The sequence below is a fragment of the Eublepharis macularius genome, chromosome 3 (genome assembly GCF_028583425.1).
Source record: "Eublepharis macularius isolate TG4126 chromosome 3, MPM_Emac_v1.0, whole genome shotgun sequence".
Classification (NCBI taxonomy): domain Eukaryota; kingdom Metazoa; phylum Chordata; class Lepidosauria; order Squamata; family Eublepharidae; genus Eublepharis; species Eublepharis macularius.
In genome coordinates, this window is record NC_072792.1 from 51,639,394 (window position 1) to 51,658,258 (window position 18,865).

General features: G+C 39.6%; 1 protein-coding gene across 1 annotated transcript in view; it reads right to left on the reverse strand.

Annotated features, from left to right (window-relative positions):
- IL18R1 (interleukin 18 receptor 1) overlaps nt 1–18,865 on the reverse strand; it is a 78,775-nt gene that overhangs the window by 50,022 nt on the left and 9,888 nt on the right. Inside the window, exons 2-4 of the mRNA XM_054974367.1 lie at nt 15,001–15,077; nt 13,721–13,919; nt 13,476–13,650 (exon numbers count right to left, since the gene is read on the reverse strand). Of these exons, the coding sequence (XP_054830342.1) occupies nt 13,476–13,650; nt 13,721–13,919; nt 15,001–15,064 (438 nt within the window). The 5' untranslated portion in view covers nt 15,065–15,077. The remainder of the gene's footprint in view (nt 1–13,475; nt 13,651–13,720; nt 13,920–15,000; nt 15,078–18,865) is intronic.

Genomic DNA, 18,865 nt, shown 5'->3' on the forward strand with positions numbered 1-18,865 from the left:
CTGCCTCTGAATGCGGAGCTTCACCTGAGTCCCCGTGGCTAGTAGCCACTGATAAACTTAGTGGTTACTGAATCTGTCCAACCTCCTTTTAAAACTGTCCATCACTATGTCCTCTGTCAGCAAATTTCACATAAAGAAGCACTACCTTTTCTTTGTTCTGAATCTATTAGCTTCATTGGATGCCCTCGAGTTCTAGTGTTTTGGGATAGGGAGAAAAAGTTCTCTCTCTACACTCTCTCTACCTCATGCATAATTTTATAAACCTCTATCATGTACCCCCTTAAGTGTCTCTTTTCTAAACCGAATAGTTCCAGACTCTTCAATCTTTCCTCGTAGGAAAGGTGCTTTAAACCCCTAATCACCTTAGTTCCCCTCTTCTGTGCTTTTTTCCAGTTCTGCAGTGTGGTTCCTGTGTGATACAACAACTAGAACTATTCTCGGTATTCTACCATAGATCAATACAGGGGCATTATAATATTGGCCATTTTATTTTCAGTCCCTTTCCTAGTAAGATCCATCATAGAGTTTGATGATGATGTCAAAAAATTAAAATATTACATGTTTGCTGTCTTAAGACTACATTCAATATGTCTCTAAGACGCTTTTTAAAAATATGTACATTTACCCACCCATGCAAATACTCATATGCCTGATGGGGGACGGGTAGATTCACTGTGATTGGGGGGAAAGATTCACTAGATCCCCTAGCAATCCCCTCCACAGATACACCAATATCTCCCTAAGACTGGATCCTGGATGTTATCTAATCTAACCCTAAATATAGGTGAATTTTAAAGATAATGAAAAAACTATGAGAAAATGTTCCATTTAATGATTTTTAAAAGTGGCAACTCATTATCAGAAAGAAAAGCAATCATATTTTTATTTCCTATTATAAAACAACCCAAAATCAAAACAAATGTTTAAAAATGTTTTAACTATGATATCTAACTCTCAAATCTGTCACTCTGATAGTTTAGATTGGAAATCTATTGTGCATACAGTCAAGAACAGGACTTTCGAAAGATATTATAGAACTGGTCAAAGCACTCATAATAAGAAGATGCCAATAGTCTCTCATAAGCATAGTTACATTACACCCATCTAAGCCCGTTGATTTCAAAAGAAAGGTGCAACTCTGCTTGGAATTGCACGGCAAGGCACTTGAGATATTGGCTCCACTTTAACTATGACTAGGAATAGCCTAATGGTCTAATCTAGCAAACTATGTCATATGGTAGTTAACCAGATACCCTTGGAAGTCTAACAAGCAGGGCACAGATGGCAAAGCCTCTCGTTGTTGCCACCCCACACTGATATTCAGGTGATTACTGCCTTTAAACACAAAGGTTCCATTGAATGATCATCATGACTGATAGCCATTGAAGTACCTCTCCTCTATGAACGTGTCTAATCTCCTTTTAAAGACAACTAGACTGGTGGTGGCCACCACAATAATCCATGGCAGAAGTACTTCCTTTCATCTGACCTGATTCTTCTGCCCATCAATTCCATTGGATGCCTACAAATTCTAATGTTATGGTTGAAGGAGGAAAAGATCTCCCCATCCACTTTCTCCACTCCATGCATATCTTATAACCTTGATAATGTCTCTCCCCAACCCCCATACAACCCCGCCCTTTGCTCAGAACTATAGAGCTCCAAACTCCTTAGCCTTTCCTCTTAAGGAACGTGCTCCAACTCCTTCAGTGTTCTAGTGCCCCCTTTTAAAAACAAATACAACACAGCAAACAGCACAAGGACATATAGCCTTTAATAAACCATCTGAAATAATTCTTGTAGGCAGTGCTTTGCCAATTTAAGGGAAGTCAGTTTTCTTCACCACAACTTCTACATAAAACCTTTAGGAGAACTCGTTTGCAGCTATGCCGTTGGATGTCATCAATATGCAGATGACACCCAACTCTATATCTCGCTATCCAGGTCCCTACAGGATGTAGTGGAAATCTTAGATCACTGCCTGACAGCCGTAGTGAAATGGCTGAAAAACAACAAATTGAAATCCAGACAAGACTGAAGTGATGCTTGTTGGGGAAGTGGAGGTCTTGAAGAACATTATACTCCACACTTTCGATGGAGTTCATCTGACCCTTGCAGACTCGGTTAAGAACCTAGGGGTTATACTGGATCCAGCGTTATTATTAGAAAAACAAGTTAAGGCAGCAGCAAAAAATGCTTACTACAACCTGACTCTAGCCTGGAAAATGGCTTCTTATCTTGACATGACTGACCTGGCCACCAGGATCCATGCTATGGTAACATCAAGGCTTGACTATTGTAATTCTCTATACATAGGTCTCCCATCTAAGTTAACTAGGAGGCTCCCATTAGTGCAAAATGCTGCAGCTCGACTGTTATCAGGAGCGAGCAGGAGCATGAACATCACTCCCATCCTACAGCTGCTCCATTGGCTACCCTAGGTCCCCGGTCCTAGGGAGTCTCATCTGGCCTTGACCAGAGCCAGGGCCTTTTCTGTCCTGGCACCGGCCTGGTGGAACTCTCTGTCTGATGAAACCAGGGCCCGGCAGGATTTATTATCCTTCCTCCGGGCCTGTAAGACAGAGATGTTCCACCAGGCATATGGTAGAGGCTAGGCTGGCCATACTTGACTTGACTTGAAAATATCTGTCCACCACCCTATATATATCTATAGATATGGATATATGGGCCATGTCTGAAATGAAATTACTCTTCCATTGCCATCTGAGGAGAAGTTTTTATTGTATATAGTGTTTTAAATTTTATTTTAATGTTTTTATATGCTTTTAAATGTTTTTATGTAAATTAAAATGTTGTGCTCTGCCCTGGGCCTGCTCGGTGGGCAGGGTGGACTAAAAATCTAATATAATAAATAATAAATGAATAAATCAGTTACTGTGCTCAGTTCAAGGTATTAGTTATTACATACAAAGCTCCTCATGGCTTTGGTCCGGCATGCCTATGGGACCACCTCCCTCCCTATGTTCCTCCACAGCAGCTTCGCTCATCTGAACAGGATCTCCTGCAGGTGCCAGGCTGCACACAGGTGAAGTCAGCAGCAGCTCATACACGGGCTTTCTCTGTGGTGGCCCCTATCCTGTGGAATGACCTGCCTGAGGAAGTCAGAAGAGCCCCCACTCTCCTGGCTTTTCGTAAACGATGCAAAAGCAAACTATTCAAAAAGGCTTTTTACTCAAATGGGAGGGCTGTATTGTAGGGAAGATGCTTCGCTAATGAGTTAGTTAGCCAGTTTGGTGTAGCAGTTAAGAGCGTGGGACTCTAATCTGGAGAGCCAGGTTTGATTCCCCACTCCTCCACTTGAAGCCAACTAGGTGACCCTGGGTCAATCACAGCTGTATGGAGCTCTCTCAGCCCCACCCACCTTGCAGGGTGTTTTGTTGTGGGGATAATAATGCCATACTTTGTAAACCACTCTGAGTGGGCATTAAGTTGTCCTGAAGGGCGGTATATAAATTGAATGTTGTTGTTGTTGTTGTTGTTCATAGGCTTCATCACTATATTGCCTTACATATTATCTGCTGCTTTAAATATGTACTCGTATGTACCACTAGTGCTCCATGTTGTCTAATGTTAGTCCTAGAATTGATTGTGTTCTGCTTCAGTTTTTTTTCTACTCTGTATTGGATTCTTGCTAATACTATGTCTTTTAAACTTGTATCTATTTACCGTATGGCATTGTTTATGGAAATGTCCTTGATACTGTACTGAAATGTACTTGATACTGATTGTACTAATCTCACACTGTGTAATCTGCCTTGAGCCTCAGTGAGAAAGGCAGACTATAAATGACATTAATAAAATAAAATAAACCTCCAAGTATAACCTTCAAATAGGCATTAAGATATATGTGACAGGATTCAGTACAAATCTCCAGTGTATGTTTTAGCTGCCTACTCTGATGCTACTGTTCATGCATGTGTTAGGGCAGTGGTAAAGGGTACCTAAAGCCCATGATGCAAATGGCAAAACTCACTTCTCTATACCAAATTTCAGCCCATCGTTACTGTAATAGTTGGTGAGAGTAATATGACTAACTCTTGCAAAGAATACAGCAAGACACAACCTAAATCTTGATACCTGGTAGGAAAATGCCAGTCCATGATGCATTTATGCTGTATGCCTAAAATGCTGCTCTTTATCAAGCATCAGTATATCAAAGATTTAGAACCCCAGTTAGTACTCATGGTACAAGTACAGTGTCTTATCTGAACGTGGAACCAGCCACATGGGTAAACATTATCCTGCTAGATGTCACTTTTAAATCAGACCTTAACTCTATAGGATTTGTTACCAGAACCAGTCCACCACTGAAGTTTGACAAATAAAATCTTAAACCTTTGCTGGAAAATTATTTGTTCATGAACAAGGCACAGTTCATCTTACACTCAGGTTAGTGCAGAACAGTATGTCCCGTGTATGACCTGCAGCATGGACTGCACCAATAAAAATTGGGGAAATGCTTTGGCTGTCAGATTCCCATAAAGTCCTGTGTGTTGGGGGAAGCAATTGGAAAAGATTTGGCAAATGGAGCAACTGGGCTTGATGGTACCTTTGACAAAATGGATTTAGCCTAAGGAAATAGGATGATTGGAAATAGGTTAAAATTGAATTTAGCTAGGTGTTCATTGATAACCACATGAAGCAAACATAAAAATAAACGGATGCCTAGTTTTTCTCTGCTAATGCTATTAGCTTTTAATAAGTAATCTGGACATGCACTTCAACGGGAAACTTCTCAAGCAAGATTTAAGCTGCTTCACGGACTTTCTAAAAGTGCAACAACAGATCTTGTTGTTGGTGTTATTATTATTATAATATTTCCTATATCTTAAATATATCTATCTTGTTAAATCAATGTCAGGGTAAATTCAAGTCCTGGGATGAGACTGGACAAAAAGTAGAACCTTTGTTGAGATTCCGGTATTTGCAGGTTAAAAATTATTTTCAAAACACAGGCTTGCTAACTGGTATTTTCAAGCCATTAAGCATCTTTTAGGATACGATGGTCTTCTACAAATCATCTAGAGGACTGTTAGCAACATTCTATGGGATGTGAATAGAGCTAGAACACAAAGAGACAGATTACAGAGTAAAATGGCAAATTGACCTATCACAGGAAATTGCAAGTCAATCCTGAGGGGAAAAGATATATTAGGTATCTCTGCCAGCCTTTTTTTTTTTTTGGAGTTTTAAATACATGTATTTAAAAAACCACAAGAAACCTCTGCCAGCCTTCTGAGAAAATGGCTTAAAACTGTTTTACAGATGGTGCTATACTCCAGCTAGGATTTGTAAGATGTTTCAAACTCTAGCAATCTCTGTTGGGGTCATCTACCAAAGAAGGGAACATTTATGTACATATGTTGGAGCTGTCCTACTTTCAAGCAATATTTGCAAAACAAATGATGATATTTTGAATGTGATAAAGTGCAACATATCATACAAACCAGTTAATTTTGTTTGGACAATTTTTTTAAAAAACTGTAAAAAAAATCACAGGTATTTAGTGGAAAGTATATTATCAGCCCCAAGATTCTCATAGCAAAACAGTGAACATAAAGATACCAAATATAAAAATGTGGTTAAGGAAGTGTTGGTATAGCATAATCATGGATAAAATTTCCATTTCCTGACTTCCGGTTTGGTGTTATGGTGAGCTGAAGTGGTCCAAGGAGCTGGACCATCCGAGTTGCTGGTTTTCTGGCTGGCGAGGTGCCTCGACCACCTGCAGCCCCCCGCTTTCAGGCAGACAGCGGGCAGGAACACTTTGTGACCCTGAGAGTGAGTGATCTCGGCACAGGGGGGGTTCTGAATCAAGGACTCTCCCCCTGCCTTGAGGTCCCCTCAAAGAAGGGCAGCTTCTAACTCTGCAGCAGCTTTGGAGTCAACGAATTGGCATAAGATCGTTGTACCCAAACCTCAGGAACAAATTTGAACAGGATTGGCAAAAGAAACAGTGATTACAACCCGGAGAAGAAATTAAGAGGTAAAGATTACTATCTCCCCCTACAGATGCAAATTTGGCTTAAGGACTAAAGTTTAAACATGGAGAAATAGGGCTAGACAAAGTAGAAGTTTTATGAAAGCCATCTGGAAATTTTTTTTGAGACTTTAAAAATCGTTAAGGCATAAAAGAACTGAAAAAGGATTTTGTTTACATACCTGTGGTCTGGGGAGATAGCGACGTGGAGGGAAAGAGTGTGGGAACAGCAGAAGTATCGCGAGAGGACAGCTTGTTTAGGTGTGAGAGCAGTGAGACGTGTGAAGAGAGACAGGAAATGCGTCAGAGAACCAGCGAGTAAAGCACTAGAAGGATCGGCGGACCAGAAGAGGAAGTGGAAGGACACCATTTTGAACAAGGGAAAGGTTAAAGCTTCACCATAGAGTATACCATTGAGAAAAAACACCCAACATTTTGATTGGCGCAGCAGAAAAAGCTTGGAACTGTATTGAACTATAAAAGACATCTACAAAACAAAATTAATAAACAGAAAAAAAGGAGCTTAGAAAGAGATCAGACTCGTGGGCAGGTAGTAAATCAAGCCCAACGATGTCGAAAAATTGGCAGACGGCAATTGAAAATTTGGACAAAAAAGTAACAGAGGGCAACAAGGAGCTTAATGAGTCCATACAAAAATCACAACAGACTTTACAAGAAGCACAACAGACTTTGCTAAGTGACATCAAAGAAGCAATAAAATCTGAAGTGGCAGAGTTGGCAAAAAATATTGATGAGATTAAAAAGGAGCTCCAAGTTACCCAACAGAAAGTTCAGGAGGTAGAGAAAAAACAGAAAGTTTAGCTACAAGCCTTAAAGTGGAGACCTCAGTGTTAAATGACAGGATGGCTGTTGTGGAATGTAAAGGTATGGAAAAACAACTGAGATTTAGGGGCGTTCCTGAAACAAAGACAAAATAAACCCAGGAGCAAATTACTGATATACTAGCAGAATTTTTAAACAGACAACCAGAGGAAATTGCAGCTAACCTAGATATAGCCTACAGAATTAACTCAAGCTATGCACTGCAAAAGGATCTGCCAAGGGACATTATTGTCCAGTTAAACACAAAAAGAATGAAAGAAGAAATTATCAGCAAGCAGTTTCAAAGCCTACTAGCGATGGAGGGGAAGCGAGTGAGTATCATGAAAGAATTACCAAAGAGGATTTTGTTGGAGAGGAAGAAATATAGGGATCTAACTCAGATTCTAAAAACCCTGAATATAACGAATAGATGGGAAATACCGGAAGGTCTGAGCTTTGAATTTCAAACCTTGAGAAGAGTCATCAAATCACAGCATGATTTGGAGGTTTTTATGGCAGAAAACGAAAAAGACTTTAGAAAACCAGCCAGATCTTGAATATGGAATGTAAATTAATATCGTGGAATGTAAATGGACTTAATTCACCTTCAAAACGGAAGGCTTTATTTCATTGGCTGGCAAAACAACATTGTAATATAATTTGTTTGCAAGAGACCCATATAAAAAATCAGGATGCTAAATATTTAAAAAATAAGAAATTGGGGAAGGAATTTGTGGCGTTAGCAAAGCAAAAGAAGAGGGGAGTTGTACTTTACATAAAAGAAGACTTACAGCCAAAAGAGGTTATTAGTGACTCTGATTGCAGATATTTGGCTGTAGAATTTATTTGGAACTCCAAAAGAAATTTAATTGTGGGGATTTATGCACCGAATGGATCAAAAGAACAATTTTTTAACGAAATAGTGGCACAATTAGACCAAATGACTTATGACTAGGTGATACTAGCTGGAGATTTTAATGGTGTTGTGGATTTACAATGGGATAAAAAAATGAAGGCTACTAAAAATAAAATGGGAAGATTGCCTAAATCCTTTTTTCAATTGGAAAAACAGGAAAACTTGGAAGATATTTGGAGGAAATACAACGTAAAAGTGAAGCAATATACCTACTATTCAGCAAGTCACCAATCTCTATCAAGAATAGATATGATCTGGGTGTCTAAAGAATTCGCTATACAGACAAAAGATGTGGAAATAATGCCAAGAATAAGCTCAGACCATAATCCTATTTTATGGAGATTTGGAATGAGACCTAAGAAATTAAGATGGGGACTGAATGAAGACCTTCTTCAAAACAGAATTAATCTGGATGTTCTTCAAAAAGAGACCAAATATTTTATTCAGTTTAATGTGGGCCAAGGTGTGCCAATCCAGAAGGTATGGGATGCATACAAAGCAGTTATCTGGGGAGTATTGATTGACTTAAATATTAGAGATAAGAAAAATAAAGAATTGAAATTAAAGGAGATGCAAGAAAAGATAAATCAAAAAGAACAACAATTAAGGAAAAGACCAGGAAAAAAGAAACTGCAACAGGAGATAAAAATTTTACAAGAACAAATAAAAGCAATGGAAAACAAAGAGCGGGAATGGGAATTGAAAAGGTTAAGACAAAAGACTTTTGAAGGAGCCAACAAACCTGGAAAATATTTAGCGTGGCAATTGAAAAAAGAGAGAGAGAGAGAAAATCAATAAGTAGAATTGTGAACGATGGTAAGGAACTAATTGATCAACAAGCAATAAGTAGGGCATTTTATAAATTTTATGCTAATTTATACCAAAAGAAACCTATAGACATTAACCAGATTGATCAATATCTGCAAAAGATAAATTTACCAGATGTACCTAATAAATTGAAGGAAAGACTAAACGCTAAAATTTCAGATGTGGAAATTACCGAAGCAATACAAGCAACATAACTGGGAAAGGCACCAGGACCTGACAGAATATCAGCGAAATTTTACAAGATAATGGCCAAAGACATTGCACCATTTTTGCAAAAGATAATGGAGTATTGGAAGGAAAAGAACTGCCAGAAACGTGGAATGAAGCGAATATAACACTGATACAAAAGGAGGAGCAAGACTTAGCTAATGTGAAAAACTATCGACCAATATCTTTGATAAATAATGATTATAACATTTTTGCTAAGATTTTAGCAGAGAGATTAAAAGACTGGTTGATAGAATTTGTTGCAGATGAACAAGCAGGCTTCTTGCCAGATAGACAAATTAAAGACAATTTGAGAGTGGTAATTAATGCAGTAGAGTATTATGAAAAACATCCAGAGAAGGAGGCTGGCTTTTTTTTTGTGGACGCAGAGAAGGCATTTGATAATTTGAACTGGGACTTTATGTTTGCAATTATGGAAAAAATGCAGATGGGCAAGGAATTTATTTATGCAGTGAAAGCAATATATAAAGATCAATGTGCAGCAATTGTGGTAAATAACGAATTAACAAAAAAATTGGAGATAAGAAAAGGCACGAGACAAGGATGTCCACTATCGCCATTGTTGTTTGTAATGGTATTAGAAATTCTATTAAGGCAAATACGGGATGATGACAATATAAGAGGCATGAAAATTAAAGGTTTCTCATATAAAGTAAGAGCATTTGTTGATGACGTGATGGTCATAATTGAAGATCCAATTCAAAATATGCCGAAGTTGCTAAACAAGATAAAAGAATTTGGAGATCTTGCTGGGTTCTACATTAATAGAAACAAATCTAAGTTGCTATGTAAAAATATGACTAAGCAAAAACAACAAGAATTAATGGAAATTACAAATTGTGAGGTAGTACACAAAGTAAAGTATTTGCGGATTGAGCTCACAGCAAAGAATATTGATTTGTTTAAGAATAACTATGACAAGTTGTGGCAGCAGATAGATCGTGATATGATTAAATGGAACAAATTAAACTTGTCATGGTTAGGTTGAATTGTGGTGATTAAAATGAATGTGCTGCCAAGGATGATGTTTTTGCTGCAAACAATACCAATAGTAAAAGATAAAAAGCAATTTGAAAAATGGCAGAGGAAGATATTAAATTTTGTGTGGGCAGGCAAGAAACCAAGAGTGAAAATGAAGATCTTGTATGATGTCAAGGAAAGAGGTGGATTACAATTGCCTAACTTGAGACTATATCATGAAGCAATTTGTTTAGTTTGGTTGAAGGAGTGGATGACATTAAAGAATCATAAACTACTGGCGTTGGAAGGTTATAAAAAATATTTGAATGGCATGCGTATTTATGGTATGACAAAGTCAAGGCAGATGCTATATTTTTACATCATTATGTGAGACGGAATTTATTCATTGTTTGGCAAAAATATAAGAGATACTTAAATGAAGAAACCCCATTGTGGATTGTACCGTCTGAAGTTGTTAACCCAAAAACGGAATATAATGGCAAGGAGTGGTTGACTTATAAAGAAATCTTGAAATTGGAGCAAAAAGCAGTTATAATTAAAGCAAATGAGGAACTACCATTTCATTATGGGTGGTTCCAATATAGACAAATTAAAGATTTGTATGTTTCTGATCGCAGGAAATCAGGATTCAGAACAAAAAACTCGGAACTAGAAGAATGTTTATTACAAGAGGGGAAAAATGATATCTAAAATGTATAAAATTTTGTTAAAGTGGTTTACTGAGGATGAAACAGTTAAAGTGCAAATGGTAAAGTGGGCTATAAATTGTAATAGAGACATCACAATGGATGCATGGGAGTACTTGTGGAAAAATACATTAAAAATATCAACATGTACTAATATAAAGGAGAATGTATATAAAATGATATATAGATGGTATTTAACACCTAAGAAATTAGCTTATGGGAATAGTCAAATGTCAGACAAATGTTGGAAATGTAAAAAACAAGAAGGTTCGTTTTATCATATGTGGTGGACTTGTGAACTGGCTAAACAATTCTGGGGGAATATTGTTGAGGTTATGTCAGAAATATTGCAGAAAAAAGTGAACAAAAACCCAGAGTTGTTGTTGCTAACCATAAGTTTAGAAGAGTTTGCGATCTAAGATAGAACGCTAATGTTTTACATGACAACGGCGGCAAGGATGGTATACGCACAATTATGGAAGACTCAAGAAATACCGACAATAGAAAATTGGATCCAAAAATTGTTGTATATGGCTGAGATGGACAAGCTGACAAAGAAAATGAGAGAACAAGAGTCTGAAGAATTCTATATTAATTGGGGGAAATTTAAATTGTATTTGGAAAAGAAGTGGGATGTCAAAGGGAAACTATGTATATTGGAGAATTTTTAAAGGGGGGGGGGTAAAGTGATCTTTATGGAGGGAATATATATTTGTGAGTTTAAGATAAGAGAATGGTATTAAGAAATAACATTTTATTTTAAATAATATAACAATATATAGTAGATATAATTAGATAAGGGGTTGGAAAACTGTTGGAAGTCTACAAAGAAAAAGGGAGAGTGTTGCCAAGTAGGCCCCCTCCCCTGCTTTAAAGCCTGCTATGAACTGTGTTAAAGTTTCCTGCGTTGCTGTTTTACTGCTGCACCAAAGACTGCTTTGCACGTGTGTGTTTTGATACACGTGTCAGTTTCCTGCCTGCGTGTCAATTATCTTGCTGCTGCAATAGACTGTGTAGTTTACTGACTCCATGTTTGGTTAACTGCACAAAGGACTCTCTTTCTGGGCAGTCCTGCCCTGACCTGTATCTGGACTTCCTAGTGTGCGTTTGGACTTTATTACAAGTGTGCCCCGTGCCTGCATTGCCATCTGCCACGGACCGTGCCTGTTCCCTGCCTTGGACTGTGTTTTAAAGTGTTGTTCCCGCTGCCTCCATGGAAGCCTGCCTCATATGGGCCCAAGCCGCTGCTAGCAGCCGGGCGCCAGCCGGGGAAACCTCCAGCGAGCCTGGCTAGGCGCTCCCTGGTCAGTTCCCGCCTGGAGCCTCCCGCAAGCCGGTCGCCGAGCTTGCCCTCGCTACCGGGCAGCCTGCTATCCAGCCCCAGCTATGCCCAGCCGGCATCCATGTTCTCAGGCACCCAGAAGACCCAGAGGAAGAGACTGCTTTGGGAAGCCATTTCGGCGAAGCGGGCACACCACGTCCGCAGCGAGAGTACCTCGCCCCGCTCTGCATATCTTAGGAGCCGCCCCGGAGAAGGAACTAAGTGCCGACCATCCCAAGCACTTAAAGAATGCATCTCAAAGAAACCTCCGCATTCCAAGGCTGATGACATCAGGACAAGCCCTGTCCGCTGGAACATCCTTTCAGCCCACTTGGATTTCCCCCTCCCTCTTTTGTCCCCTCTTCCTGAGGTGTCACTTATCACAATCTGATTACCAAAGTGGCCCATCCAAGCCATTCAGTAGCCCATTAGACCCTTTGTTTTAATCTGTGAGAACCACCAAGTACAGCACCAGCCCCAGGGTACGTTTTGGGGTATTTAAGCTGGTCTCTCAGACCACTCGGTGCCTCGGCCATTCCCTATCCAGACCTCCTTGCTGTCCGTCTGTGGTCCCAGTGCTGGCATTGGGCCACCCTCGCTGCTGTGTCTCTGCTTCGCTCCAGGATTGTGAGTATTTCCCTTATCATCGTTGGGAACCCGCTAATGCGAACGTCTCTGTATTTCCCACTCTATATTTCTTAGACCTTGTATGTTCTTTGTATGATTGTGCAAGCTAGGCTTACGCTACACTCAATACACGTGTTTGGACCTTACTCCTTGTCTGCCTCTTTTTCACTAGAGTGTCTGGGATCGGGACCTCCGTATACATAGGTTATGATCCTCGCTTAATATTAAAGGTTACAGACTGCTATAGCTAATTCCCCATTATAATAAAGAGCAGTTCTGGTAACAGAGGAGTGGGTGGGGGAAATTAGGATATGGGGGATAATAGATTATGTATGAAATGACTTATGTATTAACTCACCCAATAAAAATTTATTAAAAAAAAAAGATAAAATTTCCATTTCCTGACAGCTGTCTAGAAAGAAAGCTCACTCTCATGTCTTATTTATGCAAAGATGGAGGCCATTTATAAACTATTATAGTGCAGTAAAGCCAGAGCAGACCAAAACTGCAATATTGTCTTATATTTAGGTTGAATGACTTTCTGCTGTATTTAAAAATTAGTTTTAAGATATGATAGGACTAAGTATCTTTGACCCAAAGATTATTAACTAGATCTGTCCTAATGATGATTAATAAGATTTAGAGCAGGTTTTGGGTTAAGGACTGAACTGTTAGTTTTAAGGAAAATATTTTGGTCAATTTGTTTGATATTCTTGATTTGTTTACATAATTAGGATTTTTTTTAAAAAAAGATTGTCATAAGGTCCTGAGTGGCAGTTGTCTCTGGCAACAGTGATTCAGTCCCAAAGATTATGTGGTATGACTTAAAAAACACATCCAAATCACCTCTGCCAGCTCAGCTAAAGAGTCTATTGGCGAAAGTAGAAGATCTAGTCCCTAAGATCAAGTAGACACAAATCAAGTTTGGTTGTCTTCTGTACCAGTTTCATGGCAAAGGAGACAACATCTTCATAAGTAATTGCAAATCTCCCTACCAAGGTTGATGCTCCATGTATCCAGCCAAAAGAATCTCGTATCATTCAGCAAGGTCCCAGTAGTACGTACCTTGTACCACTTGACATCAGATGCAGTCTTATACTTATTAATAGAAGGACAATAAATTTTTCCAGACCCAGGGATTCCTGAAGTATAAGAATATAAATCTTCATTGTAATAACAAATGCCTTCTTTGTACGGATGAATCGTCACATTCACAGATTCGATCGTTTGAGAATCAGACCTAGGATGCAAAACAACAACTGTAATTTTTCAAAAGAAACAAAAACAGATTTTGTCAATTTTCTACTTACTTATGTTTGACACAAATATAATTCCCAGAGTCATTGGTGGATGTTGGCAGAAACCAAAGGTATACCCCAGAAGAAAATATTCGCATTTTTTCATCTGTGGAGATGGTCTTGTTCGTTTTGGAAAGGTGCCAGGTTACTGTCTCATGATCTTCTGCAAAAGGACACTTTACAGCAAAAGCCTCGCCCTCCATGGTGAACCCTGCAAATTAATTAATTCATTAGATTAAAAAAACTAGTAAGAATATAAGAAGTGCCCTGCTGTAGAAATAAGACCTGTGGTTCAGCGTCCTCTTTCCCACAGTGGTGAGCCAGTTACCATAGAGAACCAGGAAACAGGGCCTAGTGGCCAAGGCTTCCCCTGATACTGCCTCCTCTCCGTGATATTCAGGGGCTTATTGCCCCTTAGTCATCAAGGGGAGTAGCCTCTGATGGATTTGAAGAAGTACTTTTGTTTGTTTATCCTCAACATATTGCCCTGAGTTCTGCTATTACAGGAGGAACAAAAATTCTCTTAGTACACTTTCTTTACCTCATCCCTAATTTTATAAACCCCTATCGTGTTCCTTCCTCAGTTGTTTTTATTCTAAACCAAAAAATCCCCACACTCTTAAATTTTACATTGTAGGAAAAGTGCTTCCAATTGTCTTGACTTTCCTTTTCATGCTTTTTAAGCTTTGATATAAGGCAACTAGAACTGTACAGGGTGTTCCAAATGAGGCCACAACGTACAGGAGCATTACAGTATTGGCTGTTTTATTTTCAATCCCTTTTTTAATACTACTCTGCATGGAGTTTGCCTTTTTCACCGTTGTTGCACACTGAGTCAACATTTTCAATGAGCTATCCACTACAACTGCAACATTTCTTTCCTCGTAGCCTCCCTAAGTCCAGTCCCCATCAGCATATGCTTTAAGCTGGGTGTGTGTGTTCCACTATGCACCACCACCACCTTGCAACTTACATCCATTGAATTTGGTTTTCCATATTGCACCTAATTACCCAGTTTGGAGAGATCACCTTGGAGCGCTTCACAAAACTTTACATCTTGAATACATGTTAAGTCCCAGGACCTTCGGTACATTCTTAAAGATGGCTTTCATAGTTTATTCAATTCTACTTGTTGGACAGGTGTGCAAAAATCCATTTTAAGAAACCAAAATAATAGTGATAAATATCTAGGTAATCTCTAAGGGTTCAGTGAAAGTCAGCAGAAAGTAAAAGAGAAACCATTCAATTTTAAGGTATTGTTGTGAATAAAGTTAAGGAAGAGTAAGACTTACAGTTTTTGTATGCATCAGAAAATGAGGAAAAAGCCAAGAGCAAGATGAAGTACAAAACAACCATCCTGTAGCTGAATCTGACAACAAAAAAATTAATAATCAGCTTAATCTGTAATTGAAGTTTTGAAATCATTATTTTGCTGATCATGCTATTCATAGACAACAGTGGAAGTCAGTTTTCTGAATCTTAAATGAAGTTCATGTTCTTATTTACCTAAAGGTTGCAGTGAAGGAAATGTGTCATGTCTTGCAGTTCCTAGACATTTTTTTTTTTTGCATTTTTACTTTCATGAAAAATTGTTATGAAAGACAGAGATACAGATAAAGGATCTCTGCAAAACTGTGAGGAACACGTTCTACTGCATTTCTTATCTAGGGATATTTTCTTTCCTCATAGGAAAATTCCCAAATTATCAGATTATTAACGTAACAGTGGGTTGTAAGAAAACAAAGTTTTGGCATTGCCTCCTTGGAGTACCTAGAACTATGCAAACAATAATTTCTACTAGAGATGGGCACGAACAGGAAAAAAACCTGAACCATGTGGTTCGTGGTTTGTCACATTTCATTAACCATGAACCACGAACTTTCATGAACCTGCCCCAGTTTGTGAACCAGTTTGTTTGGTTCATGAAAACGTCATATCTAGGCCAGCAAATCGTCACTTCTGGGTCAGCAGAAGGTCATTTCCGGGTCAGCAGAAGGCCTGCAGGAAGTCCATCCCTTGCTGCCTAGGAAACTGATCAGCGCCAGGCTGTCTGCAGTGATAAACCAAAAAAGAAACAAATGAACCAGCCTAAAGTTCATGGAGGTTCATCAGAAATGGGCTCTGATAAACTGCTGGTTCACGAACCACGAATTGACCTGGTTCATCACAAACTTTGGTTTGTATTTCGGTTCCTGCCCATCTCTAATTTCTATGGGTATGATGTCCATACACCAGGGCTGGAAGGACCGGCCGCCATGCATCTCAGTTCTATCTGATGGCAGGGGCTCTTCACTTGCATTTCAGTGCACTTACGAAGCTCAAGGGCATTGCTGTGATGTTGGTTGGAGTGGAACTTCGGCAAGGTCACTGAGACCTTCTTGTTTCAATGGTAAGTTCTAAAGAACCCATAACTCCACTACAGTGACTTATGCCAGCACGGATAAAGAGTTTTGGAGAAGAATCACTCATGAAATCTGCTGGGTAACCTTATCCTAGTCACCATCTACCTGCCAGGGTTATCACAAAGCAGGACAGATTAAGTTGCTCCGAACTCCTTGGATTTTTTTTTAAAATGGTGCTAAATAATAAACCAGGCTGTTAAAATTATGAAAGCCAGAATGGGGAAAGAGGAGAGGTTCAACTAACTTTATAGTTTCTCCTGTACAAGTTTTTTCATAAAAATAACTTAAAATTGCAGCTAACATGTTGTCATAGAAGGTGTCTGGCAAGTGGAATGTTGTCCAACACTCTTTCTGAATTCATTTCAAGCATATGCGTAACTTGGTGGGGAAAGAATGGAATAAAATTATAATAAATTGATACTATAAACTTGTACTAGCACATACTACAAGTTTTATTTAACAATGGAGACCCATGGGATCAGGATCTGCCTTGTACTTCGTCCACTCCTCCATGGTCCTGGCTGAGCCCTCAGTGCGAGCAAAAAGCCTCAGGAGGTTGCCACCACCTTGTTCCTCTTCCTCCTCCCTTCCCAAGCCTCTCCTCCACAGCCTGGAGCCTTCTCCCTAGTATGCCGTTTTGCCACTTTTATGGGCCATATAAGGTTGCCAGATGGTATCTGCAAAAATACTGCACACAGGTTAGGGGGGCAGTATTCACATGAGGAAAGATTTTTGTGCACACTCCTTCCAGAAGTTACATCATCACACCTTCTGCAGCTATTGACACCACTGGGCGAGGCCTTGCTGTGATGGGGACAGAAGGCAGGAGAATGCCCTCCCATGCATAACTTTTGAAGCTGTGTCTGGAGAAGCTGCTGCAAGAGTTCAAAAGAGCCTTTGGCATCTGGCTGTGTGCTTGGCCAGCACAAAGCACCCGGGTCCCACACTTCTGGCCTCTCCTCCTTTGCAAAGCTGTTGTGGGGAGGAAACAGAGGTGTAGAGATGGTGAGAGATGTTTCAGGTCCTACTGCGGAGAAGCGGAAGAAAGCAGCAGCTGGACTGCCTCTGACCTCCAGGCATTTTAAAAAGGGCTTTTTTCACAGGGCAGAGAATCTTGAAGGGTAAGAAATAGAATTAGAATGATAGGATGTGAGATGGTGGTGGTTCTTCAGGTCAATTCTATATAAGTACTTTAATAAGAAAATAAAACCCTAGAGCTCAGCTAAGGATGGGAATGGAGGCCACTTTATTATATTAAAGTCCATAAGGGGTACAAGGAGCATTCCCTGAACTGCAGCTCCCAGAATGCAACATCAGTAGCGGTATGCAAAATGAAGCGCACAAGCTGAAATATACAAAGAAATAGCTGTTTCAAATAATTACCTTGATTATCTAGAATGGAAATTCAAGAAGTTTGCAATTTAAAAAACCCTCCCTGAAAATATCCATTGTTCTTTCTTCAAGTTCCAGCGCTTACCAGCCATGCAACATAAGTACAAAAATTGAAAAGAGTCCAGTAGCACCTTTAAGACTAATCAACTTTACTGTAGCATAAGCTTTCAGGAATCACAGTTCTCTTCTCAGATGCATGGAGGGTAAGAAGAAACTGGTCAGATATATAAGTGGAGAGGAGAGGAGGGAGTAGATGCAATCAGTAGCTTCTGATAATGAGATAACTATTCATAGTGTCTATTCAATCCAAGCCTGACTGAGTCAAATTTACATATGAATTCCAATTCAGCAGCTTCCTGTTGGATTCTGTTTTTGAAAGTTTTCTGTTGAACTTCAGTGACCTTTAAGTCGATGGAATGTCCTGGTAGATTGAAGTGTTCTCCCACTGGTTTCTGAATGTTGCCATTTTTAATGTCAGATTTGTGTCCATTTATTCTTTCGCGCAGAGGTTGGCTGGTTTGTCCAATGTACAGAGCAGGTGGAAATCGTTGGCACATGAGGGCATATATCATGTTGGAGGATGAGCAGCTGTAAGAGCCAGAGATAGTGTAGTTGATGCCATTGGGTCCTGTAATTGTATTTCCTGGGTAGATATGAGGGCAGAGCTGGCATCTGGGTTTGTTGCAGGGTCTGGTACCTGTGTTGGTGACTCTGCTAGCCAATTCATGGTTGTAAGTGAGAAGTCATTTAAGGTTGGGGGGCTGTCTGTAGGCAAGGAGAGGTCTTCCACCTAGGGCTTGTGAGAGAGAGGCATCATTTTCCAGGATGGGTTGTAGATCATTGATGATACGTTGGATGGGTTTGAGCTGGGAACTATAGGTGACAACCAGTGGTGTTCTGTTGTTAGTTCTTTTAGGTTTGTTCTGGAGCAGGCTGTTTCTGGGTACTAGTCTAGCCCTGTCGATTTGTTTCCTCACTTCATTTGGTGGGTACTGTAGCCTCAAAAATGCTTGTTGTAAAAAAACTCCTCTGGATCAACATAAGTACATTTTTTCTCTGTATTGATTTCTTGGAAATGGCATTTCTCCCTTCCAATCAAACCCTTGCAAGGGAGGAGCAAAGAGCACTCCCAGCCAATTCAAAATGCAGACGGTTGCCATTCACCTTTCCCCATTCTTGTCAGCTGGAGATTTTTTTCCCTTGTAAAGTACAAAAGTGTTGGCTTGCTCAGGTGCCCTTCCTTGCACAGCTTGTCATTGAGCTTGCCAATCTGAGCTATCCTTTGCCCTGGCAGAGATATGCTTTACAGAAGCTGAGGTAGGCTTTGCAGAAGGTTGATTCATTGCAGTGAGTCACTTAGCAA